This window comes from Thamnophis elegans, chromosome 4 (assembly GCF_009769535.1).
Source record: "Thamnophis elegans isolate rThaEle1 chromosome 4, rThaEle1.pri, whole genome shotgun sequence".
In the NCBI taxonomy this organism is placed as follows: domain Eukaryota; kingdom Metazoa; phylum Chordata; class Lepidosauria; order Squamata; family Colubridae; genus Thamnophis; species Thamnophis elegans.
The window spans coordinates 128,707,125-128,733,319 of record NC_045544.1 but is presented as its reverse complement, the minus strand read 5'-3'; the positions used below and the strand labels follow the sequence as shown (position 1 = coordinate 128,733,319).

The following is a 26,195-nucleotide window of genomic DNA, read 5'->3' as shown; positions in this document are numbered from 1 at the left end:
GGTTAAACCACAATATTCTATCTACCTCGCAATGCAACAACGACAACTGAGGAAGCCCAGATGGCTTTGAATATGCAGCTGCAAACGATAAAAAAAAAAAACACCTCTCCAAACCTGTGAAATGGAGCTCAGAGAGAGAACCTCCTACCTTCTTAGCGGCTTATTGTGGGTGCCTGTTCACAGCTTGCGAACTTCCTAATTGCATGTTTGGAAAGTGCCAATGTTCACCTCTTTAGAAGAAACATACCATTCACCTTGTCTCAACATCTTAATTCAAGAGTTCTAGCTTTCCCTCCTACTTCGCTGATTTATCTTCTTCTTTACTCTTTTTTTTCCACTTTTTTTTTTCAAAGGGAGAGTGGTGTAGATTCTATTGTTTATTTTTAGCAAAAAAAAAAAAAAAGCGCTGAAGATTGAATGATTTATTTTGGATCCATCTGTGAAAAGCTTTCGTTCAGAGACTGAAGATGAGATGGGAAAGAATGCAGGGGGTGGGAACAGAAGAACGCAAAGCCTCCATTTAAGTCTAAAAAGCTTGTGTATAGAAGTGTTTATGGATGTGGTCAGTGATGGGTTTCAAAAATTGTTCGAACCTACTCTGTGGGTGTGGCCTCCTTTGTGGGAGTGGCTTGCCACCCATGTGACCGGATGGGAGTGGCTTGCCGCCCACATGACCGGATATGAAGATGCCGATGACACTTGTCAGAACCACCTTAAATTACCTCACACACAGCACTGGCACGCATAAGAATATGATGTAAACTTGTTTTTTAAAAGGCATCTTTGGTTTGCGTTAAAACAACTTCAACACACGCAATGTTCTGATTGCACCACAAACGCAGTAGTCATCCTTACCTTTCACAGAGGCACTGAGTTTTATAAATATGAGCATGAAAGTGTAGAATAATCATATCCAAGGACCAGTGGTGGGTTTCAAAAAATTTTGGAACCTCTTCTGTAAGTGTGGCCCGTAAATTTGACGAACCGGTTCTACCGAATAGGTGCAAACTAGTAGGAACCCACCTCTGGACGTGGTATATGTCAGAAAAAGTCAGGATGGCAGCTGTAATTATTCAAAACTGCCATCTTGAATTTCTTGCTTTTGTTCCCTGTAAACAGGGGTGTCAACTCGTGTCATCACAACATTGTCACATGATGTATCACAACTTTTTTCCCCTTCACTAAACCGGGCATGGCCAGCACATAACACTTCCGGCCCGCAGGCCACAAGTTTGACACCCCTGCTATAAAGGAACACAGAACTGACTTTGAGGAAGATATAAGCCAGGGGTGTCAAAACAGGTGGCCCACGGGATGGATACATCGCATGCAGGCCATGCCCTCCCCAGCTCTGCGGAGGGAGAAAATGTCATGATATGTCATGTGTTGACAATGTGCTGCTGCAAATTTGACACCTGTAATATAAGCAATCTGTTAACACTATGTTGCTTTATGACAGGGGTATCCAACCTTGGCACCCACTCTCAACTCCATTTTGTCAGCTGCCCAGAACCACAAACCCTGCTTCATCAATAAATGGACCCTCTTTCCAATCACCCCCCATTTTATTTCCAATGCCTCCCCCCCCTCCCGCCGGGTTGGACCAAGTGGATATTTTTTGCCACAGTGGGTTTCTGTGGGAATTTGGTAGAGCTGGTTTTGCCTTTGATAGTGCCAAAATCAGTGGTGGTATTCAGCCGGTTCGGACCAGTTCAGGCAAACCTGCCGTCCTATTTAGCCATATTTTCTAAGCTGCCCACATGTGTGCAAGCCATGCACGCATTCACATTTTCGGTACGCAGAGAACTGGTTGTAAGATTATGTGAAACCCACCTCTGGCCGAAATGATGCACTCAACGAAGTTTTGCACTGAGACATTGGCAGGTCTTGAGTGAGCTTGATTTGTCTGGGATCCACAGTTGGGATGTTGACATCGGGCTTATGTAGCTCTACAATAACAAGGAAATGGGAAAGGTGTGTAGGAGTTTGAAACTCAAGAGCCTTTTTGAAACAGGACTAAGTATGCCATTCATATATACAATTCTTTCCACTGCGCTCTCTTTTAAAGAAAGAAAAGAAAAGTAGGTTAAACCAGGCAAGGTTTGCAGGTTGTTTTGAAGCAAAATAAATAATTAAATAACAACATGAAACAGGAAAACAAAATATTGATCTTTCTTCAAATATCCTTCCCCTACTTTAAAGTTCTCAGACTGGGAATATATGAAATACAGGTAATCCTTGACTTACAACCAAAAGTGGTATGACACTTTCATTGCTATGAGATGTAGTTGTTAAGTGAATCCTGCTTCCTCCTTGACTTGTTTGTGGGAAGCCCATGGGAAGGTTGCAAATGGTGACCCCAGGATGCCGCAACAGGCATAAGTGCATGCCAGTTGCCAAGCATTTGAATTTTGATCACCTGACCATGGGGACACTGCAACAGCCGTCAGTGCAAGAACAGGTTTTCAGTGCCGTTTTTAACTTCAAACATTGTTAAATGAATGGTTGTAAGTCAGAGACTCCTTGCACCTAGAACTGTTTTTCAAAACTTAGCGATTTCAAGATATCTGGACTAGAATAATTTAATAATCGGTTCTCTTCCCTAAAGACCATCTAAGTAGATGGGGGTCGGTGGTCATGTGACTGGGTGGGCGTGGCCAACTCAAGGTCACTCAGGTCGATGGGTGCTTCACCTTAGCTGCTACAATGTAATAAGGGTTAACTGGAGAGGCAGTTTCTGTAAGCAGGGCAAGAAAGATTAGGCTAGAAACAACACCAGAATGTTTCCTTCCTGCCTTCCTACAGGATTAGCCCTGCAAAGTGGAAAAAAATAAAATAAGATTTCTTCCAACAACCGGTTCTCCGAACTGCTTAGAAAGTTAACAACCGGTTCTCCCGGATAGGTACGGGCTGGCTGAATCCCACCACTAGCTACAAAGATTCTCAGTCATCCAGGCCATTGTTGTCCCAAAGGTGCTTTTCAAGAGGCAACTGGGACTTTCTCTGCTTCTCCTTGAAGATGTTTCGCTTCTCCTCCAAGAAGCTTCTTCAGCTCTGCCTGGATGGTGGGGAGTGGAAGGATAATTCTGTAACGTGTCCTCGCTGCAGAAATAATTTTAACTACATTGCGTGAATCCTTCATTCATGGAAATGAAATTGTTCACCAAGACGTGTGCATGGAAAGGGGGCAAAGAGGGTCTGTCAGTAATAATTTTCACCCACAAATGCACACATGAGTAAAATTCTCTAGTGAATTCTCAGTACCTTTTTAAAAAATTATTATAATTATCGGTTATGTTCACTTTGCGCGTTGCTTTCTTTTTGCATCAAAACTCGTTGCCTGCCTTTATCTTCCATGATTCAAATCAATCAGATAAATATTTAGTTCTGCTTCAGAGACCGCTGGGCACATTTGTGTCGCTGTCAGATTTTGTGTAGGATAACACACACAGTTGAAGAGATTTCTAAGAAACTCAAGAAGGAAGCTAGCTATCATGAGACGAGAGACTTTACGAACCATCAACCAATCCATTTCGAAAGCTTTTACAATACATTCTTAAATGAAAAGGAGATATTTATGAGTTCGATGCTTTTTCTAGTTGATATGATAGAGTGCTGTAACTCAGGTAGTCCTCAAGTGATGACCACAACGGAGTCCAAAATTTCTCTTGCTAAGTGAGACATTTCTTCAGGGAGTTTTGCCCTATTTACAATCTTTCTTGCAGAATCACTGCAATTGTTAATGTTGTTACTAACATGATTGTTAAGCGAACCATGGACTTTGCTTGCCAGAAAGCTGCAAAAGGGGATCCCATAAGCCCAGGACACTGCAACCGTCATAATATGAATCAGTTGCCAAGCGCCTAAATTTTAATTGTGTGATCATGGGGATGCTGCAATAGCTGTAAGGGTGAAAAACAGTCATAAGCAGGGGTGGGGTTGAAATTTTTTTAGCAACCGGTTCGCTGGATGTTGCTGGGTGGGTGTGGCTATGGTGGGCATGGCCTACTTGGCATCCTGCACCATGGTGGGGAGCATTTTTTGCTCTCCCCAGGCTCTAGAGCAGTGTTTCTCAACCTTGGCAACTTGAAGATGTCCGGACTTCAACTCCCAGAATTCCTCAGCCAGCATTTGCTGGCTGGGGAATTCTGGGAGTTGAAGTCCGGACATCTTCAAGTTGCCAAGGTTGAGAAACACTGCTCTAGAGGCTTTCCTCGAGCCTCCTGGAGGGTGAAAACGGCCTCTCCCAGACTCCGGAGCCCCTCTGGAGGCCAGAAACGGGCCCATTTCTGGAACTTCCGGAACTTCCGGGAGGCCCGTTTTTTGCCCTCTCAGAGGCTCCACAAAGGCCCTGCGCTTACCTGGCATCCAAAATGGGCCACATGGAGACTCCTGGGAGGGGTGGGATGGGGTAGGCGGGGCCTACCAATTCTTGCAATTACCGTTTCGGTGAACCGGATATAAATTACATCCAGTTGGCCAGACCGGTCTGAACCAGCTGAATTCCACTTCTGGTTATAAATCACTTTTTTTCCAGTGTCGCTGTAACTTCAAACAGTCACTAAATGAACCGTTGTAAGTCGAGGACTACCTGCAATGCATAAGTATTTAGTTTGGCAACCCTTACAGAAAATTTCAGCTAATCAATGGCCAGGGCTGCTGTCACACGCTACCAAAAGGTGATTATTATTATTTTTTTTTCACCAGCCCAAAAATTCCTTTTAGCTTTGCATAGGTAGTACATAATTAAAAATCATTTTCATGTCCTTTCACAAGAAATCAGATAAATGGCTAGTCTTCATTTCTCCACGTAGGCCTTTTTTCCCCTATCTCTACATTTGCCTGACAGTTCGCAAGATTGAATTCAGAAGCTTTATCAAGGAGATGCAAATATGATGGTTTCATTTTAATTTTGCATTACAGAAGGAGGGAGGGGGCAGTGCGGAGAATGAAGGGAAGATTGGTTTTAAATAAATGTTGCATTGCTTGAAGATTTTCCAAGTAGGGATGTCAAAGTCAGGGAAAAGCAGGAAACATGCCTCAATAATGCCAGAAAAAATTATATCACTTTTGCTTTCTAGCTCTGATTTTTTTTTCTGGTTTGGCTCATTTCTCCAATCGGTATGCTTTAAAGACTAGAATTGGGGAATGTATAATAATGGTTTGCAACTGGCATGAGAAGTTTCATAAACTCCAATCAACCTTTACGGGGGAAGTGAGAAAGTTGATTGTAAATGGTCATAGTTTGGGAACAAAAAGAAATATACAGTAGTTAGTCCTCAACTTAAAACAAATCATTTAGGAGCTGCACTCAGTTACAATGGCACTTTAGAATAAAGTAGAATAACAGAGTTGGAAGGGACCTTAGAGGTCTTCTAGTCCAACCCCCAGCTCAGGCAAGAAACCATGTACCATTTCAGACAAATGGTTGTTCCAATCTCTTCTTAAAACTTCCAGGGTTGGAGAATTTACTGTCAGGAAATTTCTCCTTAGTTTCTAAGTTCTAAGTTGCTTCTTTCCTTGATAAGCTCCACTCTCAGTAAGTTTTGGAGCAAGTACTTGAGTTCTGTTAATATTCAATAAATAATGAATATTATGTGTGAGAATTAAAAAATTTGTCATTGCTAAATGATGCACAAGACAAAGAAGCAGCAAAAGAGAAAAAAAATAGCATGGCTTAGGTAGTTCTTGAATTATGACCATAATTTACCCAACATTTCTGTTGCTAAGCGAGATAGTTGTTCAACGAGTTGTGAACCAGTTTACGTTTTTCTTCCCACATTGGTTATGTGAATCACTGCAGTGGTTGTTAAGTGAATCTTGCTTCCCCATTGAATTTGCTTGTCAGAAGGTCACAAAAGGTGATGACATCACCCTGGGACACGGCAGCTGTCATATATAATCAGTTGCCAAGCCTCTGAAATGAGATCATGTGGCCACAGGGATGCTGCAATGGTCATAAGTGTGAAAAATGGTCATACGTCACTTTTCCCCAATGCCGTTGTAACTTCAAATGGTTATTAAATGCATGGTGGTGAGCCAAGGGCTGCTCATAAAAGTGCTACATATTTTCTTACATAACGTTTAGTTCTTAATCATGTTTTATTAGTTCTCCCTGGCAGAACATGAGGCTACAGCTATTATGGGAGAGGAATGCAAGGGTGTACTTTAAAAGGGATGCTGTGGCTCAGTGGCTAAGATGCTGAGCTTCTCGATCAGAAAGGTTAGCAGTTCGGCAGTTCAAATCCCTAGTGCCGCATAACAGAGTGAGCTCCCGTTACAGCTTTGAAAGGGATGAGCACCACCCCCTAGAGTCAAGAATGACTAGCACATATGTGCTAGGGCCGTGATGGCACGCGGAGCCATTTGTCAGGGGTGCCATTTGTCTGGAGTGTGAAAACTGGCCCTATGGCCAAACCGGAAGTTTGGGAACGTACTTTTGATTTGCTCATGGAGCCGGTTTTAGCTGTCCGGAGCCTTCAGGGGCCTTCCGGAGGCTTCCCTGAAGGCTGTGGAGGGAAAAAAATAACCCTACGAACAAACCAGAAGTGACTTCTGGTTTGCTCATAGGGTCTTTTTTTGCGCCCCCCCCCCCGAGCCTTCAGGGAAGACTCCGGAAGGCCTTGAAGGCTAAACTGGGCTAAAACCGGCCTTACGAGCAAACCGGAAGTCTGTTGCCGAAATTCCAGTTTGCCCGTAGGGGTGTTTTTCGCGCTCCAGAGGCTTCAGGGAAACTCCTGAAGGCTTCAAATGGCCTCCGGGGCGGGTGTGTGTGTGCGTGGGTGGTGTGGATGTTTTCACCCTCCCCAGGCTCCTATAAAGCCCCTGGAGCCTGGGGAGGGTGAAAAAAGCACGCCAAAAATGTGAGGGGAGCGCTGGTCATGCGCGTATACATGCTGGGGTTGTGTGCATTGTATTATGGGTGTGGCACCATGACCTCCCCCCCATGCTCCCCCTGCCATTGCTGTGCTAACCCTAACTTTTTACCTTTAGGGAGGGGGGTTGTATTCAGTTCTATTCTCAGGATTCTCAGGATTCTTTCTAACTGTTGATTGTATTTTCATATCCTGAAGGCACTTATATTGGCTGCTTTGGCGACGACTCAAGGAAAAGGACGTTGAAAGGAGCCGTGTTCTATGACTTGAGAAAAATGACAATTTCCCATTGCCAAGAAGCCTGTGCTGAGAGGTAAAAGAATAAAAGAAAAAAATGTATTTTATTTTTTCCTACATGCTGTTGCTCCTAAAGGCGAAATCAATCTAACATGAATTGGTCCTTTTTTATATGTATTGACTCAGGTATGCAAAATGACCTTGGACAACAAAAGGAAGAGCCACAGTCTGGAGAACAGTCAGATAAGAGGCAGCTGAGCGCACAGAAGGAATGGGTAGCATGGCAAATGCCTCAAGAGGGACTCTCCTTACTTTCTTGGTCTGTAAAGATGAGGGGAGAGAGCGATTTGCTTTCGTTCTTGCAAAGAATGTATTAATGTAGCCTTACAATAAAGATGGAGGTAGTATTTATAGATATGCTTGTTGTTTAGACTACCTCACAAGCAGTGATGGCATTCAAAAATTTTTTTACTACCGGTTCTGTGAGCATGGCTTGTTGGGCATGGCAGGGGAAGGATACTGCCACATCCCCATTCCCTCCCCCACTCCTGGGGGAAGGTTACTGCAACATCCCCATTCCAGATGGGTTCCTGCCAGTTTGCACCTATTCGGTAGAACCGGTTAGAAGAGGTTCCACCAGTGGACTTGGAAAGCAGGCCACACCTACAGAAGAGGTTCCAAAAATTTTTGAAACCCACCACTGCCCCCCCACACACACAGAGAGAGACAGACAGACTGATATAGAGAGAGAGAAAGAAAGGAAGAAATAAAGAAAAAAGAAAAAGAGTGAGAGAGAGATGAAAGAAAAAAGAAAAAAAAGACAAAAGAGAAAGGAAAGGAGAGAGAGAAAGAAAGGAAAGAAGAAGAAGGAAGGAAGGAAGGAAGGAAGGAAGGAAGGAAGGAAGGAAGGAAGGAAGGAAACACATGGGCCGCAAGCCACTCCCACAAAAGAGGCCATACCCACAGAGTAGGTTCCCAAAATTTTTGAAACCCACCACTGCCCCATTCTCACCCCACCCCGCTAGCCTGCTTTCCAGCTCCGTTCTCCTGTTCAGAGCAATAAAAGAAGATCAGCTGGGAGGCAGCGGGGGCAGGGCCAGCCTATTTGCCAGTTCTCCAAACTACTCAAAATTTTCACTACTGGTTCTCTATAACTGGCTGAATACCACCTCTGCTGCGAAGGCTGATATCCAAGTTTGAAAGTACATCTCTCCCCTCAATCCCACCTTTACAACTGAAGAAACTAGAGAGGATTCCCTTCTGAGGCGTTTGCCATACCTCAACTCCTTCTGTGGGCTTAGCAGCTGCTTGTTTGATTTGTCTGCAGATCTTGCTTCTTTCTCCCCAAGATTATCCCCAAATATACTATATGTCGGGGTTCAAGTAATATACCCATAGCAAGAAAAACTCCAAAGCAGTTAGATTCCTCATAATAGTTTTATTGGGTATATCATATTGACACAGTTCTGGGGAAAACCGACTCTGAAAGTTCCTGCTGTTTTCACCTAATTAAAAGTAAAAGCTTTCCCCCCCTTCTACAAACAGTCAGTCACATGGTCCAATCAAGTTGCTATCTGGTTGGCTGGTAAAGTCACTTCTCCCTCCTCCTCCTCTTTCTGTCTCTCTCTCTCTCTGTCTCTCTCTCTCTCTCTCTCTCACACACACACACACATATATACACACACACTCTCCAGATGTAAGAATGACCTTGGTTCCCAGGAGAAAGCATTTTGTTTTGGCTGCAAACCCAGCTATCTCTATTCCCCCTCACTTTCCCTTAGCTCCAGTGTGGCAGCACTGAAGCTCCAAGATGGCTCGAGTCAGGCCAGCTTCAGGGTTGACACTATATACTATACTACTACTACACTATAAATACTATATTGACTGGAAAACTATTTGACTAGGATAGTATCCTTGAGGAGAAGGTCCCGTCCGCCCTAGGATTCTATGTTCTATATTCTGTTACACAGTGGCATTGGGTCAACAGCATCAAAATGTGTGATTGAGCCATCAAAGCCCTCCCCAATGTCTGTTGCGAATTTAGCCAAGTCTGACAAACAATGCTGGACTAGATGTCCTTGGGCTGATCCAGCAGAGTCAGATTAATAGAATAACAGAGTTGGAAGAGATTTGGGAAGTCTTCTAGTCCAGCTCCTTGATCAAGCAGGAGACACTATCCCATTTCAAATAAGTGGCTTTCCTGACTCTTCTTGAAAGCCTCCAGTGATGGAAGACCCACAACTTCTGAAGACAAGTTGTTCCAGTGGTTAATGTTCTCACTGTCCGGAAATTTCTCCTTAATTCTAAGTTGCTTCTCTCCTTGATTAGTTTCCAACCACGGCTTCTTGTCCTGCCCTCAGGTGCTTTGGAGAATAGCTTGACTCCCTCTTCTTTGTGGCAGCCCCTCAAATATTGGAACACTGCCATAATGTCGCCCCTAGCCCTTCTTTTCCCTAGACTAGACATACCCAACTCCTGCAACAGAGGAGGGTTGCTACTGGTTCGGTCCAGTTCGGCTGAACTGGTAGTGGAATTCAGGCCTGTGTCACAGAACTGGCAGTGACCCAGGCCTTCCACGCCCCTGGATTGGTTCCCTCACTTCTGCTTGGGTGCCGCCATTTTGGATTTAAATGACTGTGCATGGAACAATTTACATTGAAGAGCATACAAACACACACGTGTGCACATTGCACATGGGTTGCAAACAGGCAATAATGCCGGCAGCAACCCACCTCTGTTCCTGAAACCATTCATATGTTTTAGTATCCAGGCCCTTAATCATCTTTGTTGCTCTTCTCTGCACTCTTTCCACTCAACATCTTTATTACATCGTGGCGAACAAAACTGGATGCAGTATTCCAAGTGTGGCCTTACTAGGGCTTTATAAAGAGTCCTTGAAAGCTCTACCTTTCCTTCTTCAACTTCTCACCTTTCAATTTCCCTTTGATTTCCTCCACCACCATTTCCCAGGACCCCCCTCCCTCTGCTTTTGAACATCACGCAAATGTGGTTTTTTTTTGGTATCGGTTGCAATGATGATATAAGAAGAATTTTCTTTTTGGTTTTGTCCAGAACTTATAAATATGCCGGCTTGGAATATGGAACAGAATGCTATTGTGGAAACCAGCTGCCAGTGAATATTGCAAAGCAGGAAGAGTGTAACAATGAGTGTAAAGGGGAGAAAGGGACCATCTGTGGAGGCATCAACAGGCTCTCTGTTTACCAGGTGGAGGAATCGGGGGCAGGGCCTAAACGACGTAAGTGATGTAAGCTTCTTAAGTGAGTATTTTATTCCCAATAGGGATGGGGAACTGAATGCATGTATTATTTTCTGTTTGACTGTTTGTCTGGTGTTAATAGATAAGCAGGGATAAGCAGTAAGTAAGTAGATAAGCAGGGATTAATACCAGACAAACAATCAAGCAGAAGGCTTTAATGGGTGGGACCCAAAAATGCTTCTAAATCTCTATGATGGGTACAGGACAGTGGTGGGTTTCTATTTATCTTACTACTGGTTTGCTCATGCGTGCGAGTGCTCACGTAATCGCGATGCTTCTGCACATGCGCAGGAAGCGTCCGGCTGGATGGGTGGAGCCTCCTGCCACCACCACTACCTGTTCACCCGATCCAGGGAAAACCGACAAAACCACCTCTGGTACAGAAGATGGGTTCAGGAGATGGAACTGGGAAATTGATGGGATTGTATTTTGAACTCTATATTTGCCTCATTAGTACAATTCTAGGTTGTATCTTTGCTGATGTTCACATCAACTCACTTTGACCCTAGGGACATATAGATCAGGACTTTCCACAACTAACTCTGTTGAGGGATTCTTAGCTCCTATCCTAGCTGTAAGGTAAAGGTAAAGGTTCCCCTCGCACATTTGTGCTAGTCGTTCCCGACTCTAGGGGGTGGTGCTCATCTCCATTTCAAAGCCAAAGAGCCAGTGCTGTCCGAAGACGTCTCCATGGTCATGTGGCCGGCAGGACTAAACATCGGAAGCATGGAATGTTTTTCTACTTGCACTTTTACATGCTTTCGAACTGCTAGGTTGGCAGAAGCTGGGACAAGTAATGGGAGCTTACTCCGTCACTCCGCTCAATCCTCTCTAGGGATTCGAACCGCTGAACTGCCAACCTTCTGATTGACAAGCTCAGCATCTTAGCCACTGAGCCACCACATCCTTCCTAGCTGTAGTCCAGCATTAAGGGACCAAACAAAAGAAAAAAATGGAAGATTCATAAAAAAAATGTAATGAGTAAGAGTTGATTTTGCAATGAAAATAAAATTCAGGGTAAACTTTGTTTATCCTTTTGGTTTTAAAGAAAAAACAACATTTCCTTTTTCATCCTTTTCTAGTTATCCTGTTACGAGTGGGAAATAATATATTTAAACCTCTGATTCATTCTTATTTTTCTCAAACACTCTAGGAATGCCATTTGTGAAGAAGGAACACTAACACTGTTCCCTCTGCTAATAAAAAGGACTTTTAACCTGCAGAGTTTAACCTTCTTCTTGGCGCATTTCCCAAATTTGCATCAGTGTTAACACTTCTTCAAGTACAAATGTTTATTGATTGCTTTAATTATTTGTTCCCAGAATTCGGAATGTTTGAGTGGAAAGAGGAAATACAGGTAGTCCATTCATTTAGTGAACATTTGACTGAAATATGTGGCTTATAACCATTTTTCACATTTACGATCCCCCCGGTTACGTGATCAAAATTTGAATGCTTGTCAACTGACTCTTATTTATGAAAGTTGCAGTGTCCTGGATGGAGGGGGGGGGGTATCACATGATCTTGTTTTGCAACCTTCTGACAAGCAAAGTCAATAGGGAAGCCAGATCCACTTAACAACTGTGTGACTAACTTAACAACTGCAGTGATTCACTTAACGTCTGTGCCAAGAAAAGTCATAAAATTCACTTAACATTTGTTTCACTTAACACTATACATTTTTGGCTCAATTGTGGTCATAAGTTGGGGACTAACACTGAAGCTTTCAAAATTCTGATTGATACCAATTCGGCTCTAAGAAATGCCTAAATAAAAAAAAAGCATTATTATTGATGAAAATAGCCAGAACAATTAATGATTAATTGGGGGGGGGGAGATTAAATGATTAGCATTTACTATCTCATTTTTGACTTAGAAATAAAGTCTGCAATGTAACTTAATCCAAAAATTTCTGGCTGAAGAATTGCAGCCTCTGCATTTTTCTTAAAGTATGCCCCAATTAATTAATTTTTTTCTTTTTTTTGAAAACTGTTCTTAATCGGGATACTTACAGATTCTGCAAAGTATATCACCCGAAAAGGTACTTTCACATTCTGGCTGACTCTCCTGTCCTGATGTGGCAGAGAATGCATTTTTGTCATCTTCCATATGCAGATTTAATCAAGATTAATTGATTCATCACATAAAATCAGTTGCTTAAGAATTTTCTAATAAGGGAGCCCGCTTCCTCCTTAATGAAGCCAGGACTTTTTTGAACATTTCATTTAAAAGAATAATGATCAAGAAGAATTTGACCTCTTTGTAGGTTTCCTTTTGTTTTTGGCCGAAAATGCAGAAGCTCCGGTCCTTAGGTGTTCCCCCTTTAAAGGACAAAAGTCAGAATGAAATGCAGATACTTCTTGATTTAAAACTATTCCTTTAGTGACTATCCAAGTTGCAACAGCACTGGAAAAGTGACTTATCATCTGTTTTCACACTTATGACTATTGTAGCATCCCTGTGGTCACATGATCAAAATTTACATACTTGGCGACTGGCATGTATTCAGGGGTGGTGTGCTATGGATTTGCCCGGGTTCGGGAGAACCCATAGCTAGCATTACAGACGGTTCAGAGAACCTCCAAATCCCATCTCTGGCTGGTCCTAACCACCATGCCCCACTGCCAACCTCCACAACCCTCCACTCCTCCCAGGAGTCTCCATGCGGCCCGTTTTGGATGTTAGGTATGTGCAGGGCCTGCATGGAGGCTCAGGGAGGGGGGAAAAGGTTAAGGTGACCAGATGTCCCGCTTTTGGCGGGACAGTCACAATTTTTAATAATTTGTCCCATGTCCCACGGCATGTTCAAAAAAGTCCCGATTTTCCAAAGAAAGAAAAGACGTTGAATCATCAATTTTAAAAAGGATGCCGTTAAAAAAAAGTTTGTATTTCTCTGAAATGTCATTCCCGATGTGGCCTTAGAGGGCAGTGGTTTCCCTCTCCACTCGCCTTGCTCGCAGCGCCCGACGAGGGGCGAGGCTCCCTCCCCTCCTGTGCGTGCAAGTGCTGACGCGTGCCATTTTTCTGCAGGGAGAGCGATGGCTTTCTGGTGGCGGCAGTGTGGCAAGGAGGAGGCTTGGTCCGGGCCAAGCGGCTCAGCCATCGGAAGGTTTTTTTTTTTTTGCCCGCTTCTCTTGGGTGCCACTCTCCCTGCAGCCATGCCGTGCAAGCCGCCGTCAGCAAACTGGTCCGGGTGAGCCGAGGGGAGGCAGGCGGGGATCCGGTTTGGAGAGGCTGGCGATGGGGGTGGCTTTTGAAAGGGTTGGGGGGCGTTGGGGGAAGGCAATCGAGGGAAGGCTGCTTTGCAACTGCCAGTGAAGTCCCATCTAAACTTCTTGGTTTGCCATCCCCGGCCCGGAGCAGATTGTTCTCGGGAAAGCCGGGTTCTTCCTCCCTCCCTCCCTCCCTTCTCTTCCCTTCCTCCCTTTCCCCTTCCTCCCTTTCGCCTTCCTCCCCTCTTTCTTTCCCTCCCGTCTTTCTTTCCTTCCTTCCTTCTCCTCCCCTCCCTCCAGCCCAGAGGAGAAGCAGCTGCTTCTGGAACTTCTTGAGAAGTTTCCTTGCCTGCTTTTCTCCTTCTCAAACGCCTTCCAATGACTGGCCAAGCTCTCCTCCCCGGAGTCTCTTTCTTCTGCCTGGGAATGGGATGGGGGTGTGTGTTATTGATTAAAACTTTTGCCACCCGGTGCTGCGGCTGAGGTGAAGCCGCCAATCTCCCTCTGGCACCCCCGCCCATGGCAGCGGCTCCTCCCCCTCTGCTCGGAGCACCTGAGCTGTGCACCGCATTACTCCTGCCCCTCCTCCTCCGCCGTGCTTTTGAGGAGTCATGAGGCCGCGGGAGCCAGTAGGAAGGCGGCGGAGGGTGGGTGCGGGGGGAGCAGGAAACAAAAGGCCCTATGGCTTCTCAAAAGCACGGTGGAGGAGGAGGAGGGGGCAGGAGTAACGTGGTGCCCAGCTCAGGTGCTCCAAGTGGAGGAGGAGGCAGCCACGGACAGGGGCGCCAGCAGGAGCTTTGGCGGCTTCACCTCAGCCGCAGCGCCGGGCGGCAAAATTTTTAATCAAGAACACATCGCCCCGCCCCCCGTCAATGGTGTCCCGCTTAACCAATTTTAAAATCTGGTCACTTTAAAAAAGGGGTCCTCACGGAAGTTCCAGAAGGCCGGAAGGAGCCTGTTTCCGGCTTCCGGAGGGCCTCCAGAGCCTGGGGGAGACAGTTTTCATGCTCCCAGAGCCTCAAGGAAGGCCTCCAGAGCCTGGGGAAGGTGAAAACGTCCCCCGTTATGGTGCAGGAGGTCAACTAGGCCGCACCCACCCAGCAACCCAGCAGAGAACCCACTGCTGAAACTTTTGAAGCCCACCCCTGCATGTATTGACCTTCTGAGAAGCCAAGTCAATGGGGGAGTCAGATTCACTTAACAACCATGTGGCTAACAAAACAACTGCAGTGATTCACTTGACGACAGTGGCCAGAAAGGTTGCAAAAATGGGCCAAGAATCACTTAACAACTGTCTAACTTAGCGACATAAATTTTGGGGTCAATTGTGGCCGCAAATCAAGGACTATCTGTATATAACATTACCTCTACGTACAATCCATGGCTTCCTCCTTCATTAAAGTCTCCTAGCTTTCAAGGATCTTTGGCAAATCTTTATAAGAACATTATTATTTTTTTATAACTGAATCATTCAACTGAATTTTTTTGGAAAGCTTGGGTGCCCCTGGATTTAGCTGTTTTTATTTCTGACCATCACAGTGTCCCAAAGAGTGTTGTGGTGGCCTAGAGGTGGAACTTTCTCCTCACAATCAGGAAGCTGTGAGTTCGATCCTAGGTAGAGGCAGATATTTCTCTCTCTCTGGGCACATTGAGATTCTATCTGTTGAATACCAGGAAAGATTCTGGAAAAGATAATCAAGCAATGAATTAGTGAACACCTAGAAACAAGCAAAGTAATAGCCAAAAGCCAACATGGGTTTGTCAAAAACAGATCATGCCAGACTAATCTTATTGCATTCTTTGACAAAGTGACAAATTAGTGGACCAGAGGAATGCTGTTGATATTGTTTACTTGGACTTCAGTAAGGCATTTGATAAGGTAGACCATAACCTACTACTAGATAAAGTAGAAGAATGTGGGTTGTACAGCATCACCACCAGATGGATTTGTAACTGGCTGACCAACCGCACTCAACGTGTAGTCCTCAATGGAACTGCATCTACATGGAGGAAAGTATGCAGTGGAGTACCCCAAGGCTTTGTTTTAGGCCCAGTACTCTTCAACATCTTCATCAATGATTTAGATGAGGGAATAAATAGAGAACTCATCAAATTGGGCAGATGACACCAAGCTGGCAGGAATAGCCAACACTCCAGAAGACAGGCTTAAGAAACAAAAGGATCTTGACAAACGAACATTGGGCACTATCTAATAAAATGAAATTCAATGGTGAAAAGAGTAAGGTTCTACAGTTAGGTAACAAAAACAAAATGCACAGGTACAGTATAGGTGGTACCTTGCTCAATAGTAGTAACTGTGAGAGGAATCTTGGAGTCCTAGTGGACAACCATTTAAAGATGAGCCAGCCGTGTGCAGCAGCTGCCAAAAAAGCCAACACAGTTCTAGGCTGCATAAACAGAGGGATAGAATCAAGATCACATAAAGTGTTAATACTACCTTATAATGCCTTGGTAAGGCCACACTTGGAATATGGCATCCAGTTTTGGTCGCCACGATGTAGAAAATGTGGAGACTCTAGAAAGAATGCAGAGAAGAGCAACAAAGATGATTAGGGGACTGGAGACTAAAACATATGAAAAACGGTTGCAGGAACTGGGGATGTCTAGTTTAATAGAAAGAAGAAATAAGGGAGACATGATAGCAGTTTTCCAATATCTCAGGGGTTGCCACAAAGAAGAGGGAGTCAAACTATTCTCCAAGGCACCTGAGGATAGAACAAGAAGCAATGGGTGGAAACTAATCAAGGAGAGAAGTGACTGAGAACTAAGGAGTAATTTCCTGACAGTTAGAACAATTAATCAGTGGAACAGAAGTTGCCTCCAGAAGTTGTGAATGCCCCAACACTGGAAGTCTTTAAAAAGATGTTGGATAGCAATTTTTCTGAAATGGTATAGGGTTTCCTGCCTAGAAGGGGGTTGGACTAGGAGACCTCCAAGGTCCCTTCCAACTCTGCTATTGTATTGTATTGAATACAACTCTGCATTGGCGACAGGAAGGGCATCTGGCCACTAAACACTCAGCTTCATTCAGTTGCTCAGACTCCATCTGGTATGGGATTATGGGTTCATTAAAGACGATGATGCAGGACAGCGACCCAGGCCTGCCGCGCCCCCAAACTGGTTCTCTGGGCAGCGCCATAGGTAGCGCCATAGGCAGTGCCATCTTGTTTTTTGCTTCTGCATATGCACATCAAACATGCATGCATGCCCAAGAGTGAATCAGCAGTAGTGCTTCCTGGAACCATCCCTACGATGATGATAATGATCACAGTATGGCAAAGTGCTTTTTTTGAAATGGCAACTCTACTTTTTTTGTTTGTCCTTGATATATGTTGCTTCTCATCCAACAAACTTCTTCTAACAGAACTGCTTCTTAGATGAGAAGCCGAATATCTTCAAGGAAAAAACCAAGAAACTCCAGTTGCTTCTTGAAAAAAAAACACCTTTGCAACAACCATGACCTGGATGAACTGAGAATCTCCAGAGACAGATCACCACAGTAGAAATCTGTTTAGCATTTGAACATTGAAATAACTTTCCTGCCTATGAAAAGGAATAAAGATGAAGAAATGTGTTTGGTTAAAAAAAAAAATCCCCTTTCCCCTCCTGACACAAGTACACAGGAGGCTTCCAGAAGCTGTTTTTGCAATCATTGAAATTTGAGATCTTTCCAGGAAGAGGATTTTTTTGGGGATATCTATATCTAATCTATATCTAATCTATATCTCTCCATCTCTCTATATCTATCTATCTATCTATCTATCTATCTACTACTATCTATCTATCTATCTCTATCTATCTATCTATCTATCTATCTATCTATCTATCTATCTATCTCTCTCTCTCTATCTATCTATCTATCTATCTATCTATCTATCTATCTATTTATCATGTATGTATGTATGTATGTATGTATGTATGTATGTATGTTTGTTTGTTTGTTCTGGGCCCCCTCCGTCCGGTAATGAACGCAGACACAGGCTTAGCTGTTTGCCACTCTTCTTTCACAGCAATTATAATCCTGTTGGCTGAAAGCCCAGACACGACTCACTGGCAAGAAGTTGGCAGCAACCCAGACTCCAACAGACACGGAACACAAGGCAGACACAAGAACTCCAGACAAGGAGCTCTCCAGATTATTACGAACGGTTGTGTCCTGCAAAAGGATTCCTCCCAAAGTCTCCTCTTATATACTCTCTTGGGGGGGGGGGGGCAAGCCACAACCACCTGGGCTTGATTATCTCTTATGAGTCAGTCTCTGTAACTGCTGCCTCTATTTCTCCACCCTCCGTTGCCTGGCATCAGGGACAAACTCCCTTTGATCTTCCCCACTGCTCCATGCCTCAGGCGCCTCCTGGTAGCCAACCAGCCTCTCTGGTCCCTGCTCTGAGTCTGAACCCTGCTCAGGGTCCTTCACATCTTCCATAGCAGACTCATAGGATTCCTCGCTATTGGAGTCCATCGACAGCTCCCAACGGCTCCTGCTGGGCCACAACATATACTATATCCATACACACACACACACACACACACACACACACACACACACACACACATTAATCTAGAGCTTGTCGATCAAAAAGGGCAGCAGTTCGGCGGTTTCGAATTACCGCATAGGGAGTGAGCTTCCGTTATTGTCCCAGCTTTTGCCAACCTAGAAGTTTGAAGCATGTAAAAAGAAGTAGAAAAATAGGAACCAGTTTGGTGGGAAAGGTAACAGCGTTGCGTGCGCCTTCGGCATTTAGTCATGACGTCCACATGAACACAGAGAGTCTTTGGACAGTTTTTGGCTTGAAATGGAGATGAGAAGCCGCCCCCTAGAGTCAGGAACACTAGCAATATGTGGGAGGGAACTTACCTTTACCTTAGGCCAAGCTTGAAATCAAGAATTTGACTAGCTAATAGAAACCAGATGTATTCTCCTCTCCTCCCCCTCCCTCCCCCCCGCCCCTCTCCCACTCTCTATCTCCCCTCCCTCCCTCTGAGTATGTATGTGTGTGTTGGTTATATTCTTTGTGGTGATTGGAGGTTTTCATGGTGTTATTACCTAAGAACAAACTTCTGTCTTTCTTTGCAGGGCAAAATATTATCTATCGAGGATGTTTTAAAGTACCAGAAAATTTAACAAACATCTTGCCAGCCTCATTAATACATTCATTTGACGTGGAGATGTGCTCTGAATTTTGCTCCAAAAAGGTAAGAATTCCTTTTCCTTATTGTTCCTCCCTCCTCCCTTCTTTCTGCCTCCCTCCCTCCCTTCCTACTTCTTTTCCTTCCTTTCCCCTCCTTTCTATCTCTTTAATATATTATTATGGTGGTCATAGTTGAATGGGTTTAATAAGATATTGGCTGCAGGATTAAGCTTCCAAGTACAGGTAATCTTTGACTTAACAATGTTCATTTAATGACATTCAAAGTTAGTACAGTATGAAAAAGTGTCCTATGACTGTTTTTCACATTGTGAGGTTTTTCACACTTATGACCATTGCAGCATCCACATGGTCACATGTTCAACTTCAGATACTTGGCAACTGGCTCATATACCCGGGGTCACGCAATCCCCTTTTGCGACCTTCTGGCAAGCCAAATCAATGGGGGCAGCCAGATTCACTTAACAGCCGTCTTATTAACTTACCAAACTGCAGAGATTCATTTAACAACCGTGGCGAGAAAAGTCGCAAAATGGGCAAACACGCTGAACAAATATTTTCACCTAGCAACCCTAATTTGGGGCTCAGCTGTGATAGTAAGTTGGAAGGCTACCTTTAAAGCTGCCTTTTGCAATTGACCACTGGTGATTTTGTCAATGCCAATGGTATTCCAGATGTTTTGGAACCAGATGTTTTGGAACTGCAACCAAGACCGCTATTACCACTGGCACTATCTTTGCTTTCTATTGTCACAATTGTTCTCCCGCTGTTTGCAACTCTGTATATTTGTGATTTTTCTCTCTCTCTCTCTCTTTCCAGTTCTTTGTATTCTATTCCATCCCATCATCTCCAGCAATATCCACTAGACAGACATTTTTTTTTTTTTCTTATCAACAATTGTTAAGTCTGGGGTCTTCCCAGAGCACTTTAGCCTCTTCATTTCATATTACTTCATCTTATTTGTGATCCCATCAATTCTTGCTTTCCGGCAAGTAGTATTTCCTGGAGATTTCCTATGCATCATTTTTGCTACCTTGTCGTGCCATTGTTTGCAAACCCCGTGTGATCTTCTTGCACAAGCTAACCAGACGGTCCTCTGTTTCCTGGTCCTCTTGTTCCTCAGCTTCTTTACAGATGGCATTTCCTGTCTGTTGTGCCCTTCTCAATTCGGCTTTGTATACATTTGTCCTTAAGACTTGATCTTATGCAGCCAGAATTAGCTTCTTTCTTTCTTCAACTTTCCTGCTCTTACCCATCCATCGCTAGGCCTTTTTGTTACTTGCTGATGAAATAAATGTCCTTCTGGGTTCAGCTCCAAGTGGGGAAAAAGACACTGGAGACATGGAGGATGCTTGGAAAGATGGTTTATTGGTGGACAGGACCACACGGCTTGAGCCCTGAACAGAAAAGGTGATCACATGCTTCAATGTTGGTGGAGAAGAGAAGGGCTGAGGGAGGGGCTTGCTAGGCTTTTTATAACTTGTTCAGTCCCACCTCTCTGTTTCCTGTTCCTGTGTAAGAAATGTATTCTGCTTGGTTGTCCAACTCCCATGGGGCCATGCAGGGGCAACTCTCTAGGCTGTGTTTTGAATCCAGGTATGGATGAGTTCTCAGATGCCATGTGGTCAGTTGAGTAAAGGGCCAATATTATCATGCTTTCCTGTAGCTGGTGGAGAAGTCTTTATTATGTAAAGTGGACTAGCTTGGCCGTCTTAATGGCCCATTAACAGTGGGGATGGGCAGGAAGCTACAGGCAACTATTCTGTCTTTTAAAACATGTTTCTTTCTTTTCATATCCAGAGAATATTCTGCCTTTTCAATATTTCCTACGATATTTCATTTTTCTGGGAGAGGGCTGGATGATAACTTGGTTCCACCACAAATGCGCGAATGCCAAAAGCGGCCTCACTAAACCGCGCCGACAAAACTGCGCGACGAAGGAGCGACAAATGAGCCCTGAAGCGCGCCGACAACAGCGCGCCGACAGAAGCGCGCTGTAACCTAACCCAAAACCTAACCCTAACCCTAAACCTAACCCTAACCTAAACCTAACCCTAAACCTAACCCTAAACCTTACCTTAATTTAAATCGCGCTTCTGTCGGCGCGGTTGTCGACGTGCTTTTGACATCGCGGTTTTAGCGCCGCGGTTCTGTCGGCGCGCTTATGACGTTCGCGCTTTTGTCGGGTCACGGATAACTTCCCACACTGCTTTGCCTTTTTTCCTTTTAATGTACTGGCTGTTATGTATTGAATATATAGTTGGGTTAAGCCCTGCTAAAGTGAAACTAATCTTTAGATGACCCTAACTTAAGGTGACCAGATTTTCAGATTGGAAAAGAGGGACACCCTTGACCGGGGGGGGGGGGGGGGGGGCTTGATTAAAAAAAAATTTTTTGTCAAAAGGTCACCCCAGGACACTGAAACCAGCATAAATACGAATCTGTTGCCAAACAAAATTTGATCACGTGACCATGAGGATGCTGCAACGGTCGCTAAGTGTGAAAAATGGTCACAACGGTCGCTAAGTGTGAAAAATGGTCGCAACGGTCGCTAAGTGTGAAAAATGGTCTCGACGGTCGCTAAGTGTGAAAAATGCTCATCAGTCACTTTTTTCAATGCCATTGTAACTTTGGTCACTAAATGTTTTCCCCCTCCTCGAGACTCCTCACTTCTTCCTTCATTCCTCTTGCTTATCTACCTTCACCTTATCTGTCTTCTGCTCTTTCCCTTTCTTCCTTCCTTCCTCCTCCTTCCATCCTCTTCTTTCCTCACTCACTCCCTTCCTCCTTTTTTCTCTTCCTTCCTCCTTCCATTATTTATACGATATAAAATTCAATGAGGGTGAAAACACCAAATCTGGCAAAGCTGCCTTGCACCAACCTGGCCTGCCCATAGAATAGCAGCCACTTTGAGACACATAAACCTGGTCTGAACATATTGCATCACAAAGATTTGCAAAGATCACATTTGCAAAAAGGAACATTTCTTGTAGTAAATACATTTTATAAACAATTTAAAAGTAAAAATCCCCCCAAAAAATAAAAAAGGTATTCTATAAATAAAGAAATCCTTAAAAACCATTGTTAAGTATTACACAGCAATAATTTATACTGTCACTATTTCAAACTATCATCAGAAATACGAATCCGTTGCCAAACATCAACATTTTGATCGCGTAACCATGAGGATGCCACAACGGTCACTAAGTGTGAAAATGGTCGCTAAGTGTGAAAAATGGTCATCAGTCACTTTTTTCAATGCCATTGTATCTTCCTGATTATTAAAGTGCAAATTCACTCAGTGTCAATCATGACTCCTGAGTCCATTTCAAAGTATTGTGCATAGAAATTTTAAAAATGGCTTGTTTCAATTTATTTTGGATAGAATCTTTTTTTAAATAGTCTAAGACAATTTAAAAAAAGAATCAACACAGAATACCACTATTTTAAAAAATCATATGCACAATAAATAAAATATTATTTTAAAATACATTGAGCCTATACTCCTTACAGTAAATGACTCATCTGGAAACAAGCCAATAGCATTTTTTGTGCTTTCAAATTTACAGATGTTCCAAAATCAGCTTAAAGTCCAAATATTTAAAGACCACCCCCCTCAAAGCTATCTACCAGAGCTTTAAATATCTGGGGAGGCCCTGTAATCCCATTCATGACAAAGGTAGGGCTTTCTCAGGAGGAAGGTTTCAGCTGGTGCCCATCCTTTGGAAACCTCCTAGAGCAGGGAGCCCTAACCTGCTGTCCATTCAGGAAGGCTGTACAAATTATTCTGTCTTCTAGAGCCATTGGGATTTAATATGGTTTTATCACTGGATTTTCTTTTTATTGTTTTTGTGGAATTGTTACAATGATTTTATATTAATATAATTTATTTGGCATTTTTGTTGCTGTAAACTGCTGAAAGCCCCTGATAGAATACAAATTATTTAATAATAAATTTAAAAAGCTGGGTGCAAGATATGAAAACACTGCAAACTATTGTTCAAGATAATTTGAGAAAAGGGAATCATTCACCAAGAGTGCTAATAACTACTGCTAAGTTATATAGCAAATCAGATACTAAGGCCTAATGCCACAGAGGGGAGAGAAATTCATAAGTTTTCAAGATTTCCTGCACTGCTTCAAACATGAATCCACAGCTATTATTTTGATACAAGAAGATGGGTATGGAGAACGGAAAGAAATTTAAATTAATAAAAAAGATGCCACTGAAATCATCTATTTTAAATTATAATCCCTCTTCCTGACAGTGGATCAATAAAAAAGATTATGCCCAATTCAAACTGGAAAAATACATTTAGCTCAAAAAAATAAGATCGTCATGGTGATGAAAGAACATGGCAAGTATCCCTAGGAATTATTTGTCTCTCCAGGCAAATAAGGAAATACCTGTTGCTCTGGTCTTTAATGCAATTCTTGCTTAAGGCAGAGCCCTCCCCCGAAAAAATGCTTCTGCCGGGCTGCGAGAGCCACGTGGAAGTTGTCTGCACAGCTGAAAAAAGGACTGTTTGCTGGGCTGGGAGGAGGAGACAGCCCCCTGCCTTCTCCCCCTTTGGCTTTGCGGAGTTCACAGCCAGCACGGGCAGCAAGTCTGGATGGAACCACGTGGAAGTTCTCTGCGCGACCGGCAGCCGCTTTTTACTCCCGAGTAAAATTTTTACTCGGGAGTAAGTAAAATTTACTCCCGAGTAAAATTTTTTACAAAACATGATTAATTTTACTCACCACCAGTAAGCGCAGCTGCAACCCCAACAAGAAAGACAAAATAAAATGGAGACTCCTCTGCGTCCTCAGCTAAGGAGTCCAGCCAATCAGTGAGCTGGTTGGCCAGCTCACTGATTGGCTGGAGTCCAGCCAATCAAATCAGTGAGCGGCAGGCTGGGCTGGCTTAAATTTGTAGGTAGCATAGAACAGAAGGATGAGCCAGCCCAGCAGCTGATGGGCGGGAGCTGCCAGCGCCAAAAAAAGCGTGCCTTTTAAAAAAGCGGGCGGGACGCGGGAAAATGCATCAAAAAGCGGGGGTGTCCCGCCAAAAGCGTTATGTCTGGTCACCTTACCCTAACTGTTAACTGTAACTGTTTTGAAAGGAAATTTAAAACATTCATATTTGGGCGGGCTTTTTCAAGGTTTTTTTTTTCAAACAAAGTTTTTTATTTATTTTTTTGTTGCATATTTTAACTTCTTTTGTGAAGAAAGTGTTGTCCTGGTTTCCCCTCCCCTCTTTTCATTTTCTATTATGTATTACATTTTACATCATATTTCCATTTTAATTTCAGTCGTCTTATTTTTATTTCATATTCTTCCCTTAGTTTGAATTTTTCTTAATATAAACAGTATCCTTTTGCCTCTCAAAGTTAATCAAATTTAACATCATTTCCATCTATTATTCTTTTTTTACTATTAATAATCCTCAAGTTTAATTTTATATAGCAACCATTTCATTTAATTGGTTATCCACAAGTAGTAATTTTAATCTATATCCCACACATTTTATTGAATATATACCGTTGGCTATATTTACTAAGTTTCAGTGTGTGTATAGTGTGTATAATAAAGGTGGGATAATACTGTGCATACAGTACACATGCACACTGTATATCCCACCTGTATTATTTTTTACAAATAACTCACAATGGAAAACATATCTTCCTCCTGTTTTCCCCATAATGACAACCCTGTGAGGTGGGTTGGGCTAAGAGAAAGGACACCCAGCTGGCTTTCATTGCTAAGTCCTTTAGATATTGGAAGACTGCTATTGTGTTACCCCAGTCCTTCTTTTCATTAAACTAGACATACCCAATTCCTGCAATTATTCTTTGTATATTTTAGCCTTCAGGCTCCTAATCATTTTTCTTGTCTTCTCTGCACTCTTTCTAGAGTCTGAAAATGTTTTTTTTTACATCATGGAGACCAAAACTAGATGCAATATTTCAGTGTGGTCTTACCAAAGTATTATAAAATGGTAATAAAACTTCATGTGATCTTGATTCTAGATTTCTGTTTATGCAGCCTAGGGCTGTGTAGTCCTGGGGCAGATATAATCCATCAATTTCACTATGGGGATGTAATACATAGTGAACAGTCATTAGCTGTCCTGTTTTCTGTTCAAATTGTCCAATCCAGCCCGTGTCCAGTTAATAATTCCAGCAGCATATTGAGTCACAGCTATGGCCCAGATATTGATGTCTTTGTTTGGTATTTCCACCATTCATTTTTGTCTTTTCTCACTCTTTGGATATATTTGTCACTAATTACTTTTTAAATTTGTCATGCTTGATATTATCCAACTGTAAAATGCTCAGATACTTGTTGGCTTCAGATTGATGGCTCCTAATGGTTTGGCCATTTAGCATTTCAATTGTGTTATTGTTCGAGATTTTACTTCAATTTATTTCTACAGTGGCATTTTTCTCTGGGCTATTATTATTATTATTACAGAACATTTCAATTTCCTATTTTCTGCTACAAAATTACAGCAATCTATGCCACCATCCCTTGGCAAATGAGGTCAAAGGGCCTTGGGATATATCTATGAAAGAAGTTTGTAAGTTCTAGGCAGTGGTGGATTTCAAAAAATTTTGGAACCTCTTCTGTAGGTGTGGCCTGCTTTCCGAGTCCACTGGTGGAACCTCTTCTAACCGGTTCAGTAGATTTGACGAACCGGTTCTACTGAACTGGTGCGAACTGGTAGGAACCCACCTCTGCTTCTAGGTCTTCAGATTCCTAACTTCTCCTCAAAGCTAGGAGCTTCTGATATAGAAAACATATCTGGAATTGATGTTAAGATGATTATAAATACGATTAAGGGACTGGAGCTAAAACATATGAAGAACAGTTGCAGGAATTGGGCTTGTCTAGTTCAAGGGGGGGGACTAGTCACTAGGGTGATATGATAGCAATGTTCCAATATTGAGGGGATGCCACAAAGAAGAGGGAGTCAACCTGTTCTCCAAAGCACCTGAGGGCAGGACAAGGAACAATGGATAGAAACTAATCAAAGAGAGAACCAACCCAGAACTAAGAAGCAATTTCCTAACAGTTGGAATAATTAATCAGTGGAAGGAATCGCATTCAGAAGTTGTGGGTGCTCCAACACTGGAGCTTTTTAAGGAAATGGTATAGGGTCTTCTGTTTGAGCCAAGGGGTTGGACCAAGAGGTCCTTTCCAACTCATTATTCTGAAGAAGACATCCAGCCCCTTTTTACACTTACAGGCCCATGCAATTAATTTTAGAAGTACCAATCCTTTGTTACTTTAATTGTTCTTATATTATAATTGTTTCTATATTTCAGTTCCTGTTATTTTGTAAGTCACCCTGAGTCACCTTTGCACAGTGAGATGGGTGATGTAACAGAGAGATAGGTAGGTAAGTAGGTAGGTAGGTAGGTAGATGATAGATAGATA

General features: G+C 43.1%; 1 protein-coding gene across 1 annotated transcript in view; it reads left to right on the top strand.

Annotated features, from left to right (window-relative positions):
• Positions 1 to 26,195, top strand: part of LOC116508144 (WSC domain-containing protein 1-like) — a 60,092-nt gene that overhangs the window by 8,639 nt on the left and 25,258 nt on the right. The window contains 4 exon segments of the mRNA XM_032216644.1: positions 7,074 to 7,188; positions 10,185 to 10,369; positions 18,701 to 18,819; position 21,615. Of these exon segments, the coding sequence (XP_032072535.1) occupies positions 7,074 to 7,188; positions 10,185 to 10,369; positions 18,701 to 18,819; position 21,615 (420 nt within the window).